The sequence below is a fragment of the Macrobrachium rosenbergii genome, chromosome 2 (assembly GCF_040412425.1).
Source record: "Macrobrachium rosenbergii isolate ZJJX-2024 chromosome 2, ASM4041242v1, whole genome shotgun sequence".
Taxonomy (NCBI): domain Eukaryota; kingdom Metazoa; phylum Arthropoda; class Malacostraca; order Decapoda; family Palaemonidae; genus Macrobrachium; species Macrobrachium rosenbergii.
In genome coordinates, this window is record NC_089742.1 from 26,781,656 (window position 1) to 26,803,179 (window position 21,524).

At 37.5% G+C, this 21,524-nt stretch overlaps 1 protein-coding gene across 6 annotated transcripts; it reads left to right on the forward strand.

Annotated features, from left to right (window-relative positions):
* Positions 1–329: 329 nt before the first annotated feature.
* On the forward strand, positions 330–20,948 carry Tango5 (Transport and Golgi organization 5). 6 transcript variants are annotated; one of them, XM_067113213.1, is made up of 9 exons: positions 379–457; positions 9,019–9,281; positions 11,978–12,225; positions 13,282–13,372; positions 14,624–14,814; positions 15,288–15,394; positions 15,730–15,929; positions 16,777–17,061; positions 18,025–20,948. In XM_067113213.1, the coding sequence occupies exons 2-9, from the start codon at positions 9,213–9,215 to the stop codon at positions 18,172–18,174; spliced, it is 1,341 nt and encodes a 446-aa protein (XP_066969314.1). In that variant the 5' UTR covers positions 379–457; positions 9,019–9,212; the 3' UTR covers positions 18,175–20,948. The 6 variants fall into 6 exon arrangements, with proteins under 6 accessions (XP_066969320.1, XP_066969324.1, XP_066969327.1 ...); XM_067113219.1 differs by lacking the exon at positions 9,019–9,281 and having other exon boundaries at positions 330–461; XM_067113223.1 differs by lacking the exon at positions 9,019–9,281 and having other exon boundaries at positions 334–457.
* Positions 20,949–21,524: the final 576 nt, after the last annotated feature.

Below are 21,524 nucleotides of genomic sequence, written 5' to 3' on the forward strand. Positions count from 1 at the left end.
CAGGATAGAATACAATATATATTTACGTTAATTTTATTTTGAAATGATAATTACACAATTACATTCTTTAAACCACCGAAAAACGCGGGAAAACCACTCTGGAGTATTTGCGCTCAACACGAGCAGCCAACTTAGGATGGAATTGCTAACCATGTCGTGGAGTATAGATTGTATTATAGATGTGTGTGAATCTTATTTTTAAGCTATAATTACACAATTAAATCCATTAAACTACCGAAACACGCCGGAAAACAGCCCCTAGAGTATTTTTGCTCAACAAGAGCATCCCTTGGGGCTGGAAGCGCTAAATTGTAGCGACATCTCACGCCACCGGTGACGTCACATATGTACACTGGTCCACAGCTGATTCGGCAGCAGAAGAGCTTCGAGTGTCATTAGGATACGGTGGAAATTACGTGGCGTTCCGTGTTTAAATGACCCGAGGGCACCGCCGAGAGTACGTAAGAGAAGTCGTTTAGAAGTTATTGGCGAGGTTGGAGTGGAGAAAAAGTGGAGAGGGAGCGCAGATGAGACATGGGGAAAAGCAAGAAGGACCGTAAGGGCCGCAGTAAGGCTGGTGGTGGTGGTGGTGGTCAGGGAAAGTCTAACAACAACACCGCTCCTCCTCCTCCTCCTCCCGCTAAGCCAGACTCGGTGGTGGGGGTAGGCATTGGTTCTCTCCTGGGCTTTGGTTTAATTGGTAGTAGGTGCTCTTCTTCTTCCTCCTCCTCCTCTTCTAAACCCCTCTTTGCATGATGTGTGTGTGTGTGTGTGAGTGTATGTGTGGAATTCATTCCCCCCCCTCCCCGTCTCGTATGTGTGATGCAAGAGAAAGGACCCGCTCCTCCTCTCTCTCCTCTCCCTCTCTCCTCTCTCTCTCTCTCTCTCTCTCTTTCTCTCTCTTTCTGTCATCTTTTGTCGCGGTCCTTCGTCAGGTTGTGGATGTGTTTGTCTAACTGAGGGCCAGTAGCCTAACATCATTAGCTTAGGTTAGGCTAGCTTGCTTTTTTCAAGTGCTTTTGGGCAGGTTATTACTACAGGGTATAAACCTGCTAGATTCTCTCTCTCTCTCTCTCTCTCTCTCTCTCTCTCTCTCATTGATGGTCTTCATCAGGCTGTGTTTGTGTGTGGATGTGTTTGTCAAACTGCGGGCCAGTAGCCTAACTACCCTAGTTTAAGTTAGGCTAGGTTAGTTTTAAGTGCCTTTGGGTGGGTTATGTAATGCTAGGGTGTAAAACTACTTGATCCCGCTCTCGCTCTTCTCTTGTTGCGGTTCTTTGTCAGGCTGTGTTCGAGCATGTATGGGGTCGTTTATCAAATTGCCGGCCAGTAGCCTAACTTCCTTAGCTTAGTTTGGGCTAAGTACCTTTGGGCTTGTTACGTAATGCTAGGATGTAAAACGACTTTATCCCACTCTTGGTTGCAGAGTGAGGAGACAGGGTTAGGCCTGAGCAATCTTATCCTGTGAACGGGCCAAACGTAACCTCTCCTAGAATGCTGTATCCTAACCCTACCTTCCTGACCTGACTTAGGGTGCCTTACCCTGACCAGGGAGGGGCTTTGTCTTCCCTGGACTGGTCAAAGTAACCGAACCTTTCCTAGCGTGTCATGCCCTGACTAACCAAAACTTACCTCCCTAACCTGACTTAGGCCGCCATGCCCTGACCTGGCTTGGGCGCTTCGCCCCTGTGGGACCCCCAAGTAACACTGAATATCAGAAACAGATTGGCTGGACTAAATTTAGGAGGCAAAATTGCTAACACCTAACCTTGTCTCCTTACTCTCCGGTTTGCCGTTTGTATGTTTGTGAAACTGTGGGCCAGTAGCCAAACTACCCTGGCTTAAGTTAGGCTATTAAGTGCTCTGGGCAGGTTAGGTAATGTTAACATACAAAACTACTCATTACTGTGTATTTGGACATAAAGCAATCCATGGATCTCTTTGTATCGCATTGACTCTTTGTCTTCTGGCTGAACCAGGCCTACCTTAGGCCCGTAGGTTACGTTAGTTAGGCTAATGTTTTTACAGAGCATAGCCTACGCCAGGAGCATTCGTCTTGTTACGTGGGGCCAAGCTTACCCTGATAAATATGCTTTGGGTTTGTGAAAATCACAGTGTGTTATTGTTAGTTTCACCTACATACCTTTCTTGAGTCTGCTTCAAATGGTATATATGTTTACGTAGCCTATGGTAACCTATTTTTCACCTAGGCTGGAGAGTCAAAATCTGTTTTATCCTTGAAATTGTGTGGAAGCTTGATGCAGTCTAAAATTTTTAGGCCAATCTAGATTTATTGCTCTTCTCTTAAGTGAATTTGAGCATCAGTCAAGACAAAGAAATCATTCTGGAGCCAAATGTGTTGCTGATTTTTGTTAATGAACTTGAAGCTCGGGTAATCCATGCTAGCAGCTTTTGTTGACTTAGATTAGGCTACACTGCTATTTAATACACTTTGTAAATATCACTTAGTCACATTGCTTTGTTCTTTTACTTTTTAGCTCAAAAACCAAGTTGATAAATGTTCAGTAATTATACAAAACTTGGTCAACGACCAGTTTAACCAAAAACGCAGAAAAAAAAAATACATGCACCAATCAAAAGAGGACTTATAGTTTATTCTGAAATAAAAAGCTACATCATGCATATATTTTTAAGGAGGTGTGTGTTGAACATACATTGCACACTAGCCTAGCATATCAAATGCAACCCCTTTCATTTTAGGCTGCCTTGCCTCGCATCATTTCTCTGGGCACCTCTGTGATGTAGACCTGGACTGGGGCTTTGTCCTCCCTGGATCTCATGTTTGCTCAGAGTGATTCTTTAGGAATAAAGAATTAGGTACATAACCAGTAGGCAAATAATGCAGAGCACATTACATTTTCTTGCAAGTATCCATGGAATCTTAAGTCATTGTTACTGTAATTACAGTGGTTGCAGTGTTCATTGAGGGTGTTTCTTTGTGAAATATTGGAAAGTAGAAAGCATAAATTTGAGACAGTGGCTTGGTCCAAGTCAGTATGATTGACTTCTAAGACTGGTCATTATATAGAATTAATTTTTCACTATAGTTTGGTAACTAAAGAGTGAATTTTTTGTTGTTGTGAATGAGGTTTCTCTAATGACAGTTTTTTTTTTTTTTTTTTTTTTTTCACCAGTAGAAACAGTGGTTCTTATTGGATTGGGACACACATTATGGGGTGCTTTGGGAGTTAATTGATGGAATTTATGATACCCACCCATGTATATACACAGCTCTGCAGTTTGCACGTTGCCTTCATAATTTGTTTGGAGGCCATGAACATATTTTTGAGAATATTTGCGAGGGAGGGAACATAAGCTAGATTTTCTGTGGTGTGTCAGTCAAAATGTACTCTAGGAATAGTGAGGGCGTATTTGATGGGCAGAAAGTTGTCTTTCCTATCTTGGTTAATGATTCCGGGTTCAAAAATATTTTCTATGTATTCTATGTTTGTTATCTCGAAAGGTTTGGGTATATTAATTTAGAGGTAGGACACACAAAATTTGGGATTTTTACAGCAGCTGAATACTTAAGCTTGAAGCTTGAATAAGGACAAATGCAATAGCATTTTTTGCACAAGTACAGTACATTCATTTGTGCGGGAAACAATTTAGATCATAAGCTGTCTGATATAAAGGAAAAACTTCAGTAAATCTTTTATATATGCCTTCCACAGTTCAAGCCTCATTGTAAGGGATGGCCACTAGTGATTTGGTGTAATTTTATTATGCCGTTTCAATAAAAAAAAAGATGCTTCTTCTACGTGATATGCATTAGTGACAAGATCAAGAACACATTACAGTCTCATATTTTTAAATGTTGAACGCATCCCTTATGCTATTATATTCTAAATTATTGATTCCATGTCAAATTAGCCTATCCCTGACAGTGTATTTTTACTCATCTTAATTTTACTTATTACGATAGGACGAAGTATTTCTAATAATCTGCAAATTTTGCGTTAGTCATAATTTTTCTCGTGTAACTTGTCCGTCAGGCGTGAATGCTACAGGCTCTGGAGGATCACAGTAATCTTTTTCTTAGGAAATCGCTACAGATGCTTTCATTGTACCTAGAATGACTCTTTTTACTTTTCCGTATAAACTGCATCAGCCAGAAATATTTTGCCTTTAGAAGTAGCAAGTATCAAATTTGTGTCCTTTGAAAAGTAAGTTCCCAAGTTTCCCTTAGTAGAATGCCTAATACCTATATGCACTTTAGCATTGGTGTTGTTTGCTCCCACTTTTTACATAGCTCATACCCTCCCTTGTTTCTCACTTAGCTGTTTTTGATGCTCTTGATGTACGTCCAGAAATTTTGTCCCAGAAAGAAATCTCGTCTGCCCTTACTTTTGCTCTGGGTGATTTCCGTAATCATTTAATTTTGTAAACTTTTTTGTAATAGTTCATATCACCCCCTTTTTTTTTTAAGTTGAAACTGTGGCTAGTTACAGGTATCTTGTACTTAGTCAATTTTTCTTTACTGTGTACTTCAAGTAGTGTACAGTACATGTTTAATATGTGTACCAGTGTTATCTTAGCTTTAAAAGCAAATCATTGCAAATTTTGAATAGGAGAATAATTTCATGAAATAATTCCAAATGTACTCTTATACAACTCCAAGCAGCATTCATATAAAAAAAGTACACACCCATGTATATAATGGAATTATGAACACATGAGCACGTGTTTAGCAGAAATAAATTTCTTACTCACGTCAGGATCAAACCTCATTCTCTCAAATGAAAGGCCAGGGTGCTACCAACTGATCCACAAGGTCATCAAAGACGTTGGAACCTAAGCTGGTATGTTGGCATTATCCCGCCCAGGAAAAACCTCAGGTACAGAAGTGCTTAGGTTACAACTTCTTTTATGACTTGTGTGGGTCAAATTGGTAGCGCCCTGACCAGCCATTTGAGAGATTGAGGTTCGATCCCGATGTGAGTCAGAAATTTATGCGTATACTATAAACATATACTTGTAAACAGTATACAGTATATAACTTACTATATATGCTAATGTTTTCTTTCTAGCTATAAAAGCTGGAAGGTTTTATTGGAATTTAAGGTAAAATATACTTCAGTTTGTAAAGCGAGATTTGCTTGAAGAATGGCATAAGAAATATTCTTGGCCTAATTTGGATGGGATTGGTTTATGAAATCCATGCTGTTTTCCAGCTAAAGGGTTATGGAATTTTATCTTTCTACTCTTAATTGCTTCCGCTCAGAGGCCATCACAGTTTGGAATATACCATTCATACTGTAATAGCATGCAGCTGTTGCTCATTCATGAAAATACTTCAGCAACATCATAAGTTTACAGTGCTGAACATGTCCGACTAGCTTCTCGTCACTTCTTGTCGTAAAGTAGGGTATGTCAGTTGCTGTGTGCTTTCATTAAGCAAATACAGATGCTGCAGGTTATAGATTTCTGTTAACAGCTACTGGCCACCAGTTGTTGGTTTAATGTTGTCGTATGACTTGTTTTTCTCTTCTTGCCGACCTCTTGGCTGTGGATCTTGTGCATGGATCAGCTCTTTGACTTGAGTACAGTATGTAGTGCACTGTGGACCTGATTTTGTAATGCATTTTTTTGTAGATATCTCAGGATTAGTACCTTTCTTACTTTCTGCATACTTTAACTCAGCACTCATTACGTAGAATGTTGGCACTTCTGCTTGTAGACAACTTATTTAGTAATGCTGCTTGTGATGTAGAATTTTTTTGATATGCATTTTCTTTTTAGTCTACGGTGATCTGAAATGTGGTGAAGAACGTATGCGGTGCAGTAGGCTTTGTGGAAAATAATTTTGATTAAGATTGTGAACTTGGAATGTCAGTAGTTAGTTTTAGTGAAGGTTGTACTGTATAGGTGTTTCTTACAGTTCATAGCAGCTTTCATTGTATGTAGTGCAGTGTTTAGTAATATAAAATTGCAGTTTGATACTTTTTACCATATATTTGCAAGCCACAGCTTGAAACATGGGAAGATCCCTCACAACAAAGCAAAAGGGGAAACTCCTATCTATCTTCTCCACAAGTAAAAACTAGGTTGAGAAGAAAAAGTTCTGGATAAAATATTAAATCCAGCCATCAGCATACTCCCCAACCCTCACCCAGGGAAAAGTGATATTGATCTACTGGGAGTGAATGGTTCATTCAGAGCATCTGTGTAAGAATTTTGCGAGTGAATGCTCGTGAATTATTCATTGGTGTATACCATTCCCTATGAGATCAATACGATATATAGTCCAGCAGCATTCCTTGGGAAAGCGACCTTTTAACACGGCTAAATGCCAATTTCAGAAGGAAATGTTGGCCAGGAGGAAATTATCACTTAAAGTCAGTCATGATTGATGTTTTCCCGACAGATTAATTGATTGAACTGAAAGATGGCTTTTGACTTCTATGAATTACCTCAAGAAATTTAAGTGTTATACCTTCACATTATTGACGTTAAGTTGCGATTGTAATCACTATGTATGAGGAATTGTGAAGCACAGAAAATAATTGGCCTTGCCGCCATCATCGTTTAAGTTTGTATCTCATTTGAGCTTTCTAATAGAAACCATTTTTAAGTCTTGATTAATATTTTAGGGCGAATTCATTTTTATCAGTAATCACGAACACATATATAGTAGTAACAGTGTAAAACATGTTAGTTGACCAGAAAAAAGAAGCTGTTTACAATTTGCATATGGGTAAATAGTACCATAGGTCCCTTCTGATGTAATAATGATTAGTGGGCATAAACTTTACCTATGTGAGGTTTCTGATAGGTTAATTAAACTCTGAATGGTTGAAAGTTCCCCAGTGCTTGGTCTTATAGCCAGATTTTCATTAATCTGGTAGGCCAGTCTAAGCACTGTACAGGCAGTTCCCAGTTATCAGCAGGGTTTCTATTCCGACGACGTTACAATTATCAAAAATTGCCACTACAATTTTCATTTAGCAACGATAACCGATGACTGGAAATTGGCACTGATAAGCGGAAATCGCTGATTTTTGTTGCTAGACAAGCACCGTAAAACTGGATCACCAATAACCGGAGACTGCTTGTATCCGGTTATAGGCAATAACCGGGGATCGGCACCAATAACTGGGGATTGGTGCCAATAACCGGGTATCGGCTCACGTTGCCGCCAAAAATCCAGTTATTGTTATCGCTAGACAAGTTCCGCAAAACCGGGTCGCTATAACCGAGGCCTCCTATAACTCGGGACTGCCTGTACCAGTCTTAAGGATCAATGCCCTCAGCTACTTTTAAATCTGTTTAATTATTGTTTTGACTAATATCTCGACATACAGTGTACAAGTGGGTGACATAGACTTCAGAGCTGTCCAGTCATGTTCTAAGAATGTCAGCAAAATTCTCTGTGGGGGTCGTCATATCTGGACCAGTGGAAGTAAGCATACCAGCAAAAAATCTCAGTGGGGGTCGTCATATCTAGAACAGTGTAAATAAAATGTTTACATCCTCCACTTTTCATTATACAGTGGTTGTAGTCAGGCGTGCACAAAAAACGATAAACTATTTGTATTTAAGTAGAACTCATTTGAAATGTTTTAGTGTCATTTTAAGGCATTTTAAAGTAAAGTTAAATTGGCTAGCTTGCTCTTGTTACTTGAAATCATCTAAATTGTACTGGCTTAACGAATGCTTATGATTTTTTTATACAAACAATATTCCCCCTGTCATGTGGTTTTATTATATTTGGGTGACTCGGTTAAAAAAAAAAATAGAACACCTTTTGCAGACTACCGTGCTTGAAGGTGCCCTTTTAGTGGATCCTGTTAAAATTAGGTTCTCTCAGATGATGTGTGATGTGTCTAGAATTAGCAAACATGGGGAACCAGATATGTCTGCTGTATTTAGTGTTTATGATTTGCTATATTGTTAAAAGAGTGGAGTTAATTTGTAGGTTAGTTTTTCAGGAAAGGTCATTGACTTTGAACCTACTTTCACTACTTGTACCCAGCTATCTGCTTTTGTTGATATCTGTATTATAATTTATATACTTTTCTCAAATAGACATCGATTTAAGATTTGTAAAGATTTCTCATTTGTAGGTTAATATTATTTTTGCCTTGAATATTTCTAATATTTTCTCCGGAATCCATAAGGGTGTTTTGATATCACAACTGCAAAATTTAAAGTGAAAAGTTTTTCACTAACAGAAATATAAAATCAACATCAGTTGAAGTAAGTGCAAAATACATCTGGGAATGGGTAATGTTCCCCATTACTAAGCAAACAAAGTTTACCTGTCTGAGAGAGATTCAAAGGTCTCTTTTGGCAGAATCTGCAAAAATGTCACATGGGAGGGGGTGAGGGGAGAGGGAAAGAGCAGCACACAATGCTCTGGCCCATCTCCAGTGTTTTGTTCAGTGTGCCAAGTGGAGTCAGTGGTGTCTGGGATTTTTTTGCCTCGCACTTTGCTGATTTAAAATTGCCAGGGGTTCTTGGTTCGGAAAGACCAAGAAACTTTTATGAGCTTTAAGGAGGTTATATGATGAGGATTTGATATTGTTTATATTGTTTTCTAGTTCTCACATAGTTGGCATGGGTGCTATCTCCTAAGTTTTTTTCTTTTATTCTAGTGGCTGTTTCCTTCATGTGTTTATTGAAGTAAAGTGATTTCAGATTGCCAAATGTGATCTGTGATTTTTACATCATCTACACAGTTGATCAGTTTCTTGGTGATGTTTTTAATCATGGTTTTGTTCCAAGATGTGCCCTACATGTGTCATTAATTTCAGAAGCCAAATACTGAATCAGTCTATCCACTCAAGTCAAGTAGGTGTCTGATATACTTTTCCTACAGCCTGTATCAGTATGAGTTCATTTTTGTATTATCTAACATTTTCTTCAAAGACAGATAGAGACATCCTTGTATCAGCTGAGAGATTCATATCACTTGTTTACAGACCACAAGGTCAATGTACAGGTTTGTTATCTGAACTTTAGGATCACTGGTTTAGGGTCCAGTTTTCTTTTCAGTCTGTGTGATCGGGTGGTTGGCCGCAATGGTTTGGTGTGACTGTGTCGGATTTGTTGCGTAGTTTGTTATACTGAATTTCTGATTCATGCAGACTTGTCAGTATCCTGATATGGACAAAACATTCCAAGACAACCACGATTTATGCGAGCAGAAATAAATGTTTGAATAAAGTAAGGTCCTCAGGCCAGACAGAATGAGCATTGCCATAAATCTGGATTACATAGAGAATATTGTCAGACCACAAATAACTGGTCTGCAGCCTGTAAGTATTTTTGTTATCAAAGTGCTGTGTTGACAAGTTTTATGGCCTACTAAAGAATTAACGTGTTGACTTCAAATCAGAGGGTTTTATGTTGATATGATTTTATAGGGAGCTTGTATTACTGTCTCAGTTGCTGTGGAAATTACATATTTGAGTGACCGCTGTTTTTATTGAATTGCAATGTGGGTATATAATTGTCTAATTCAAATTAGTTGGTTGTGCTTGGCTGTTAGATGAAAGATTAAGTGGTTAGGCTTTGAAGCTGATTGACACCTGAAATAATCTTTTTCTTTTTTATGGCTGTAGTGGGGTGTTCATTTCATTAGTTTTGATTAATGTGCTCTGAGTTGTCAGGTTGTAAACATGAGCTTTTGCAGTTTTTACTTACATACAGTGTTGCTAGAATATTTCCAGAAAACTTATCTCTGAAAAGTTGGATTGTTGTTCAGATACATTTTTCATTTTAACTCTTCCCAGCGTACGAAATAGTAGGGTTATAAATCTGGATAATCCTGACAGACATTTACGGTATGCGTATCTTTTCATGATAAGTTTCAGATTATTAATCAGTGCAATTGTTTTCTTTTTCTGTGAATTCTTTATCTTTTATTGTTGGGTAGAATGTTGCTTTGTCATTGTTTCTACACTGAAAGTAGATAAGATATTGATTTATCTTAGCTATAACTTATGTGGAGAGCATGACCAGCTTACGTAATTGAAACTGGTCAAGTGTTTTAGCACACATGTATGTTGTAATTTTTTATCTCTCTTCTCCATTACAAACGGCAAAATATATTCTATATTTCTGACAAAGTTTACAGCTCGCAGAAGAAAACTGTCCTTTTTTTTCCTAGTGCTGCAATAAGCATTTCCTATTGCAGGTTATGAAAGCTTCTTAACTTTTTGTATAATTTTGGTGTACTTCAAACCATTTCTTCGTTGTCAGAAAGTTATAAAAACTGGTATTAAAAGCAAGAGTACTTAATCCTGAAGGTATACAAATAGCTGTATGCCTTCTGCTGTAAATCTGAAAGCATTGGAGGGTGCAGTTTTGCGAACTACGTGCGTATTATTCAGAAATCTATTGTCAGCATTTGCTAAAATGATAATGTAGGAGATTGAATGCAGTTTTCTCGGTAGGCAGTTAACAGGACAGGACATCTAGATAGAAACTGTAGGTGGGAGAAATGCATGAACAGACAGAATTTTCCTGCCTTTCTAACACTTGATATCACTTGATTGCATTAACCATCTTTTATGTTGTAATTATAATGTCTTGTCAAGATTGCTGTTTTATTTCATCTCTGGAACTGGTTTAGCTGTAGCTTTGTACAGTGAAAATGAAGTGTGGTGTATGTCAGTTGGTCATCCTTTTTTCAATACCTGTACCTGTCTGTTGGTTCCATGTACGATACAGCATTTCAGAGCGTAGTTAATATTTGTTAGAACTGACCAACTGTCTCACAGTAGTTAGCAACTGTTTTCAAGTACTTTTAGACTGTCTATGAAGTGCAAATGAGGGGTTTGTTAGTTAGCCACCAGCCATGTTAACCATCTGCTTGTCCTGTGTTGTATTTGGGAGTGTTGGAATGCGTTAAAGAAAAAATCACCCATGTTGTACGCGTTGGGAGGAGATGCTTACGTTCTAAAAGTTTTGAACAGTCTTGCCATAGTAGTCAGTTATTTGCTGTTATTGTGTGACCTTAACCCATGTAACCCTTCCATTCTCTTTTATGGTGTTAAAACGACTCCTCAGAAGTTGCGTAATTCATCGTGTGATGTTGGTTTAACACGATTCTTACCAGAGGGAGTGCCGTGTAGTTTTTGCATTTTTAAATCTTTAAGAATAACTACCCTAAGGTTCGGATGGTTTTTTGATAAATAAACAGAGCCAGATTTGCATAAATAACTCATATCCCACCAGACGTTATGACTCACTGGTGCCTCCTTAATCACCAACGCACTCAGCTGTTGGTTCAAGTCGCTCTTGCCACTTGAGCTTAATCATTAATTACGATTCAATATTTTTTCTGTAACTTTTGGATATTTTCGTCAGTTTTTGTCTTTTATAGATGTTTCTGTTTAGTTTGTGGTTATGCTTATGATTTTTTTTTCCTTTTTTCCAAGATCTCACTGGGTGAGATTTGTGTGTTTGTGGGATATTTTCTGTCCACTCGCACTTTTTCTGTTGTCACCTAGATCAAATTTTGCTCAATGACAGTACAGTAATGCACAGGCTTTTTATTATATTCATTCAGTAATGGCTTTGTTGATTCATAAATTTTTTTTTTTTTTTTTTTTTTTTGCCATTTTTAATTTGGTATTTTGACAGTAAATTTTAGACCAGCATTTTGAATATATAATTTAGTCTTAAGAATTTTAATCATAATTTTTTAAGTATAAAGTAGCAAGCATTTATTTTGGTAAGCTTCGATTTCTTTGTAAATCTTTCATTTTAGCCATTTTTAAATATAAAGTGCTTTGGAAAGAGAGAGAAAGAAATTAGATATACTTTTGATAGTACATTACTTGTATCAAATTCACTTACAGTACAGCATTTTGTATGTTATACCCCATTCCATTTTATAGATACATCAAAACATTCATTCTTACCTAAATAGTTCTTGCGTAGCCTGGACTTGGACTATTTAATATCAATTAGTGTTACAACCTTTTAACCAAATTTCATTCTCCAGGCAAGAACAGATATTGCTGAACACAATCACGTCGTAGCCATGGGCGAGCATTCGGCTATGAAAAGACATCCGGGGAAGACTGGCAAACAGGCGAATGGGTCAAGCATGGACAGCATAACGGCCACGCTCGAGGAAAAGCTAGCGGAAAAGGAAGAGAGGGAGAAGCTCGTTCTCTGGAGACGACCGGTACAAACACTTCATTACTTTTTAAGAGAATGTGGGGTGCTCTTCGTTGAATATATGATTAAGTAAGTAGTGGTGTTGTTGTTGGCATTATAGTAAACCACCCCCGTATTCACGGTCTCACGATTCGTGGATTTCTCTGTGGAACGTATATACACATTATTTGCGGAAAATTCGAGCAATCAGGGGTTTTTTCACTGAGAAATATTCACTAATTACTGTATTTTAATATTTTCATGACTAAATGCACTTTTTGTGATATTAAAATACTCAGGTAAACTCATTTTTAGAGTTTTTTTGTGTGTTTAAACTATCAAAATAGGCAGTTCTAAGTGTTTTTTGAGGGGTTTTAAGTATTTGCAGACTTTAGCTATTCGTGGGGGTTTGTGGTACGCACCCCCCGCAAATACGGGGTGTTTACTGTATTCAGAAGACAAACCCTATAAATATGGAGTGAACCTACAGGGGTCACCCCCATAGTAAAGCAGTGCCACCAGTGCACATTATGTAAGGTTCTCTTTGCAGCATCCCTTCAGCCCCTAGCTGCAACCCCCTTTCATCCCTTTTACTCTACCTCCATTCATATTCTCCTTCTTCCATCTTACTTTCCACCCTCTCCTAAAAATTGGTTCATGGTGCAGCTTCAGGCTTTTCCTCTTGTTACACCTTTCAGACCTTTTTACTCTCAATTTGCCTTCCAGCGCTGAATGACATCATAGGTCCCGTCGCTTGGCCCTTGGCCTAAGTTTTATATTCCATTCCATTCACATGTATAGGCAGTCAGTGTTATAACTGTCATGCTCCCAAGCAGGAAACATTTAAAGCCTGCTGAGCATCATTTAGTATAAAGTGTTGCCTCCAACAGTTATCAGTTGTTGGGTATGTGTCGCTGTTGCATGCATTAGTAAGATGAAACAAGGTTGCCCCTGCAACAGCTGGTCATCTATTGTTTGAAATTGCTGCTATCAGTGGACCAGTTGGTCACTCCAGTTTGCATATTCTATCATTAACTATAGAATGTCAGTTCTAACTTTTAGATCAAATAATGAATGCTTGGAAATTGTATCACCAGCATTTCAAGAATGCCGGAGGCCTAATGCACATTTGTTTTCTAATTGCAGATTATGGAACAATAAGAAGATAGTATTATTTATTACACTTCTTGTAGGAGGCTACTATTTAGTTTATAAAACACCAGGTCCTCATCAGCCTGTAAGTATATTTCGTTATTTTCGTAAGTCTTTTAATATTGGCATTGCATACTGACTGGTTTTTGGATAGTGGTCGTGTTTAACTTTGACCTGTGTGGAATGAGTCTGTGTTTCAAGATTGGCTCAGAAAAACTTGATTTATGACTTTGGATACAATTTGGCTCAGAAAAACTTGATTTATGACTTTGGATACAATTTTACCTCTAATAACGTATTGTAATCATGAAATTACTCTATACCATGTGAAATGGCGTTCTGAGATCACTGCCATCTTGCCTTTCATTTGAACATTATATCTCTGTCGTATATGTATAGTGAAATGTAGCCGTTTTGTTCATCTCTACGCCCTGGGCAGGAAGGAGGTTTCCTCACCTCAGAAGCAGGGGTTTTTCATCCCACTAACAATTCCTTGAGATGTACATTTCTAGACGAGATACTCAAAAAGTGAAACATGAAAAATAGTTTATAAAATATTATTATTATTATTATTATTATTATTATTATTATTATTATTATTATTATTACTACTATTACTATTACTCAGAAGATGAACCCTATGTGTATGGAACAGGCCCGCATGGGCCATTGGCTTGTAATAGAAGCTTCCAAAGAATATGGTATTCATTTGAAAGAAGTTACAGAAGATAATAGGAAAAGCAGAAGAAAGAGATGAATTACTGGAAAACAAGTAAATTAATAAATGAATAGATAAAAATGTAAAAAAGTTATTCAAATCACAAGGAGAAGGATGAAGTTCTTTCATGGTTTTTTTTTTATTTTTGGAAAATAATTGTGATTTGTATAACTTTTGAGTGTGTTACTTTTTAGTTTTTCTTCAGGATTCATTTGGTCATTTTCAAATAATAGTTTTAGTTTAAAGCCTTGTTTATTTGACTTTCCAATAGCAGGCAGTCCTCGCTTACCCACAGCATCGGTTAGCGGCGTTTCGGTGTTACGATGCTTGGCCAGCATCGTCGTTAACTGGATTTTTGGTGTCAATCTCCGGTTAACAGTGCCGTTAAGTTGGGATTTTGGCACCGATCTCCGGTTAACGGCGTTCTCCGGTTAATGGCACCGTTAAGTCGGGTTTTCAGTGCTATTATCACCGATTTTCGGCGCAACCAGGGACGGAACATCTGCCGTTAACCGGGGACCGTCTGTATGGCTTCTTGTTTTGCACTAATGTAACGACCATCACAGACTTTCATCAAAGACGATTTATCTTGAAAGCAAATACATTTTTCCTTTTCAGATTTTACAAAGAATAGAGAAAGACTTCTGGTGGTGCTCATGGTGGGTGTGGCTAGGCATATTGTCGTCGGTAGGGTTAGGGACGGGCCTTCACACATTCTTACTCTATCTGGGACCTCACATAGCCTCTGTCACTCTTGCGGCGTACTCCTGCAACTCCGTCAATTTCCCATCACCCCCTTACCCTGATGAGTAAGTAATTTTGAGCAGTATGCTGGATATTACTTTATTTTAGGGTTGGATGAAAGTTTTCTCCAAATTTTGAATGTAGACTTATGTAGTCGATAAGATATGAAGAATACATGAAGGAAATTAGAAAAGGAACAGAGTATAATCACATTTATTATAACTTGTACAATAAATTTAATATTACAATGTAACAAACTTGACTTCAGTATCTAGAATATACTATTTTTATACTTTTTAAGGTTTTTCCACTACTCTTTTACTTTATTTAAGGTTTTTCCACTTCTCTTTTACTTTATGAGATCCCTGTAATATTAGAAAAATATTATGATTTGTCTTAAATTCATTCGAGTATGAAAACCAATTGTACAACAAACCTGCAGTATTTCTAAATATCCTTTTTATTAGGTAGATACGTTATTTCTTTTTGTTTTGTTTTGCGGTTGTGTATTTCAGCCTATGGTCCTGTTTCATTTCAGTATAATATGTCCTGATGAAGACATGCCGGTGAAAGACATGTCCATATTAACAATAATGTCTAAAGTACGTCTAGAGGCCTTTATGTGGGGTGCTGGTACTGCTCTTGGTAAGTCATTACTATTTGTTTCTTAGCCTTTCTTAATAGTAAGGGCTTGGTTCCAATAACTCTATGTGCTGTACTTGAAATGTTAGCATTACTTACTACAAGGAATTATGGGTTGTGAGATTGTAAGGTTGGATATTATATTTAAAAAAGAATCCTTATGTTGTTAGTACTGATGGCAGTGAAATTTAACATAAATTACTCAAGGCTGATGCACAAGTATTAGATAATTTTTTGTTGTTTAAGACTGGTGGGTCTCCAAAGAGTACAAATTTTATTAGAGAACATTTCTGTGTGCTTACTTTCTGAAATTAAGGAAGTTTTTCATTGTTTTGCAGGGGAGTTGCCTCCTTATTTTATGGCTAGGGGGGCACGCCTTTCGGGATATGATCCTGACGACGAGGAAATGGCTGAGTTTGAAGAACTACAACGATTAAAAGAACGTCCAGAAGACATGTCTTTCATTGACCGTGCCAAACTCTCTGTCGAGAAACTTGTAGAACGAGTTGGATTTTTCGGCATTTTGGCTTGTGCTTCGGTGAGTGTCGTTAGCATTTGTGTGCTGTTACACGTGTGTGTGTGTTTTGCTACACATTGTAGATTATACTCAAGAATCTTTCTATCTCTTGAAAGATTTATCTTAATGCTAAAGGAGATTCATTGGCTTTACCTAGAAACTGGAAGATTCATAGAAAATCAAGGGGAAGGACTGACTTCATCTCCCTACACAGTGATAATAGATAAAGCAACTCTTATAGGAATTCTTCCTCTTGAAGATGCTTCCCTTGTAACTTGCATTTGTAGTGGCCCTTCTGCCTCCAGTTTCATTGACTTCTGCCACCTGCTTCTCTTCCTTTACTTTCATCTCTTCTTGTGCAGCAGTTCAACTTCATTAACTTTACCTTGCTCCATTTTTCACCGGTTGTTTATAGATGAGTTCTTTGGGTGAGGCATGTGTGACTGGAAATGTGACTGTGATCTTATTAAGCTGCTTGGAATGAAAAGGGAGGCCTCATACATCACATTACATGGTCTCTTCAGGATATAAAAGGGGTCTTCATAATAAATGACGTTGCTACTTGATTTTGCCTTCATTCAGACGTTGATGGCAAGAATTCATCAGGGCCCTGTGTATTCCCTGGGTTGCCCCAGGAAATTATTGAGTTGTCATTTAATTTCATCTTTTTTTTTATATATTTGGAGAAACAAATATGTCGGATATAAATTCTTGACTTGTAGCAGGTAGTGGACAAGGTTTTAGCTCAAAATTATTTGTGCTAGTATAATTCATGTTGGAATGATTGCAATATAAAGACTTCTCTACCATTGCAAAGTGCTCTTTTCACCAAAAATGTCTTAAATTATTTTCCTCCCGTCTTTTTCAGATACCCAACCCTCTCTTTGACCTGGCTGGCATTACCTGCGGCCATTTTCTTGTCCCATTTTGGACTTTCTTTGGTGCCACCCTCATTGGCAAGGCTGTCATCAAGATGCACATACAAAAGATGTTTGTTATAATTGCCTTCAACGAGTCTCTGCTGGCCAGGGCTGTTGGGCTGTTAGCTTTCGTGCCGGTGATCGGACCCAAACTAGAACAGCCATTCAAGACCTTTTTGGAAAAACAGAAGCAGAAGTTCCACAGAAAGCCTGGTGTGGGGGCAACGACTCAGGTATGTGCCCATTTTTTACAGGAATTTTTATGTGACTGTTGAACTATATGTAGCTACCACACACATTGTTCGTTGTCATGAGGTTATGTATGGATCCTCTTCACTTCCAGTTTATTCAAGAATCAGACTGCAAAGTTATTAGGCCATTTAAAATCTGTTACTACGTTAAATTTCCTTTAGAGTTAAGTGTATTGTCTGTGGTTTAGTGAAACTTCTTCGTGATTTTCAAAGTCATATTCATCATAAGTAAGTCATAGAGATAGAGTATTCGCTATGGACTTAGATTTTCATTATTTTGTTTTTATACATAGAATACTGTACTTAGAAACGTTTTTAGTCTTTTCGTATAAAACAAAGTAAATCTTAAAATTTTTTGCTAGTGTTTTAAAGATATGGCCATATAAATAAAAAAAGATAATTTAAATTTGTCTAATGTTCCATTTGTGAGGGTTAGGTTTCTAAGCTACAAATATGCATGTGGCATCACTTACCATTTTACAAACTTGAATTGCTGTAAGGTTATGTAATATAGAATAGATTGGCACCCCTCTCTCTAAACTTAATTGCTGAAATTTGTATGTATTAAAATTTTCATAAATATACACCCATCCATTTCTCTCCAAATTCCCTCTTCCAACTTTGGCAGTTGAAAATGCCATCTTGTTGCTGATGATGAGAATTAAATTTCTATGGCAGGTAAGAAGGTTTCGTCTTAGTGGGAAAAGTCTCCCCATCAGCTGACTTTTTTCAATATATTTATCCATCAGTTTTACATTTTTGTCTTTGTCTACACCAGTCAGTACTGATAGGTTGCATCTTAAACATTTATGTACGTAAATAAAGGCAAATCCGTGAAGGATTTTGTCTTCATTTATTTCCATATTTTCATGATTCAGTTATACATTTATGTACGTATTTATATGTTCATGTTATTTGAAGACTGATTTTAGTCTTATTTTTCAGGATGATAAGAACATTCTTGCCTGGATATTCGAGAAACTGATTCTCCTGATGATAATCTACTTCGTCCTGAGCATCGTCAATTCTTTTGCCCAGAGCTACCACAAGAGAATACACAAGAGCGCACGAGAGAAGAAGCTGGCGCAGGACTGATCAGGGCTACGACCTATTGTTATACGAGTGTGATCCGAGGTGAACTTGCCAAATACTACATTCTCCAAATGTCTCAGGCAGAAGAGGCATTTCAGTGTCATCATCTGGAATTTGGTTTAGCTTAGGATAGGGTAGGTCTTTGGATGATAGGTAGATTAGCGTAGGACTGTTTTGAATAATGCTAGCAAGATAAATTTTTTGAGCAACCAGGAATCACATGGGATGATGGAGCTCAAATGTCAGTTCTTCTGCATCTAAATATATATATATTTTTTTTCATTTTGAACTCTTATTATTAAAGTTTAATCTATCTTTGATAAGAATTTGTTGAAATTATTAGTTGAATCAGTTTAGCTTTGTTGAAACTGTTGACAAGATTTTTTTGTTACGAAAGTATCCTTTCTCACTGCTTTATACTTACTCTTCATGTACTGTAGTATTCTGTTATCGTAGTGAGGTATTCAAGACAAGATTTTTTTTGCAAGGTTTTCAAAGTACAGTATTTGTTTCTTCTTAAATTTCACATGATGCAAAAATAGGATTGCATGCTGCAGTGCAGTATCGGGAAATGTAAGTGTATAAACTTCACTGGACTACGTCGTGTTATTCACTGAAAACACTCAGGTTGTCAGCCCCCAGGTCACTGCTGTTCTTTTGTTGAAGTGTTTCGTGGGGCTAGGAGGGCTTTCTCTCCTTGCTGGAGTAAGATATGTGAGAGTTGATAGCTTTGTCGTAAAAGCAGCGGAAACAGTTTTCGCTTTAAAGGTAGCAAGTTACTCTGCTACGATGACGGCTTAAAATGTTTCATGGATTTTGTCGACTTGAAACATCTTGAAAACTTGTATCATGCAATATTAATGCAGTTTGGATAGAGGAACTTTTATTTTTATTTCAGAGGAGTGAAGACAGTTTATAAAGAAGGTTTTGCATCATTACAGAAAAGACAAACAAAGATCTCTTAGTAGAACTGATTGAGTGGCTTAACAGAAAAGTAAATTTAGCGACCATTCCCTTATTATTACTATTAACAGGAACGAACACTGCATGAACTTTAGGCAATTAGATGACTTTTGCTGTACTGCATGATTGGCCTCCCTCTTGGTCATACAGCCTATTATATTCACTGAAAACAGAGCATGGCCATGTTTTTTTTATGGTCCACTACATAACTATTGGACTGTGCTGTAAGAGCCTCCTGTACAAATAATTCTCATACTTATGGGGTATCTGGAAGGATAAAATATAGTTGTTTTTACCATCTAGTCCGTAGGCTGATTGCCTGCAGATGTGCCACCAGCATATTTATACCACTGAATGCTCACATGATACTTTACTGGTTACTAAACTCATTCCACTGAGATTTTATTTATTTATTGAATGGTTTACTGTATCAGCCTGCCAGCATATATCAGGTGCCCACCTACTGATGGTACATAGCATAAGCAGTTGATGAAGAAAACTAGAGAGCTCACCATTGTACCCAAGAGTATCTTAACTTTGCCTAGAACTTGCATCACGTTTAAAAGTAAACATCTTTGACAATGGCTTTCATAATTTTTATAGTACCCTTCCGAAATTCATTTTAACTGCAGCTAAAAATTATGGATTGAAACCAAAGGATGGCCTGCTCTCCAGTATACAAAATTCCAATGGGCTAAATGCCACCCAAATATCACCTATTATTGAGTGAAAAGGGGTGCTAAGGGTTACATTTGATGATTGGATCTTATAGATATATCAGTCCTATATTTAAATACTGTATTGTCACATGTGCCTATTTCTATCAATTCTTTTTGTATCGGAACAAGTGTGAGTGTGAGGGAGTGTAGTATTCCACGAAAGGGATCTCATGAACTTGTGGCTGAAGTACAAGAAAAGTGAAGAGAGAACTAAGCCATGATATCCAATGAATCTGGAGAGTGCTTACCAGTGTATTTTTTTATTCGTGTCTTGTCTTGTGGCTGTTAAACCTGTGAATCTAAACAGTGTTAACCCAGATTGGTTATACTTGCCATGTTGTTTGTTGTACTGTATCGGTAATGTCTAAGTATGCATGGGGCCTCATGCAAGAGTATAGATTTATGTAGCGCGTCAAGAAAAGAAATGAGTGTCGTCAGTCAGTGCTTGTGGTTGCAGTGGAGACGTCTGCCGGCATCACTTGTGACTTTTTTGAGTGTCGTGTGGCTTGGATCTCTTTTCCTTTTTTGTATCACTTTGTTAAATCACTTCTGATTTCACCAAACGAAACGTCTCGAGATGGCGTGATGCCCCTTAGTGCAAAAATATCCCATACTTACCTCTAGAAACTTTTTGTGGGATCGTAATGTAAAGGTTCAGAGAGGTTCACGACAGGGGAGTCAATAAGTAGATGTGAATTATTGTGGTCACTGCGCAGAAACTTCTGCGGTTGGGCCTCGACATTGCAGGAAGTACCCAGTTGCTTGTACAATATTGCAACCATTACAGGAGTCGAAGATTATGCATCTTGTGCTCAAGCTCACCTTAGAATAATTAAAAGAGTCAGTAATGGAAATTTAAGTGGGGTCAGTGGTTAATTGTGTATATTGTGTACATGTGTAGATGAACGGTTTTTAGTACTGTATACATAAAGTTATGTATTTTTTCAGCACGTGCACTGATTAGTAATGAATTTTTTCTTTTGTAAGTTATAATTTATTGAAGATGATACAAGCTTCATATTCATTTTCTAAATTGAATAACAGATTTATACAAAAAGAGTAGTCTGTATATATAGTAATACAATGATAGAAAGCCATGTTGTTTTTATTAAAACCAGCCCTAATGTCATGAGTGATGTCCGTTCTCTGTGACGTACAGTAATACTCTTCTTATCCAGCTTTACTGTAACGTTGGCTGCATTTAGCTGTACCCTGTGAAGTTAGGTTACCCTTGGCTATAGTGTTATGTTCCATAGCCTGGGCTATCCTAGCTGGGTGAATAAATCCTTTTCACCTTCTTCATTGCTGTGTGATGGAGAGGACCTCTGTGGTATTCAGTCGCTAATGTCTGTTCTGTGCTTTCAAGTCCACAAATCTTTAAATCAGTATCTTAGGATTAATATATCCATTAAGGACAAACCTTTAGGCCTAGTCCAATTGACTCAGTAGTCTGGTTAAACAATTTATCATTGATAACCGTCAAAATATTATGGCATGGTCCAGCTTCAATTGATCTGTCAACAGAAGGCTTTGAACATTGTGCACACATGAACTCTGGTGAGACTAACCCATATTCAGGAAATATATATCTATACGCACACTATGCTATTGTTTCGGCTAGCCTTGTATGAGCCAGTTGATAAAGTTTAATCACATTGATAAGGTTACAGA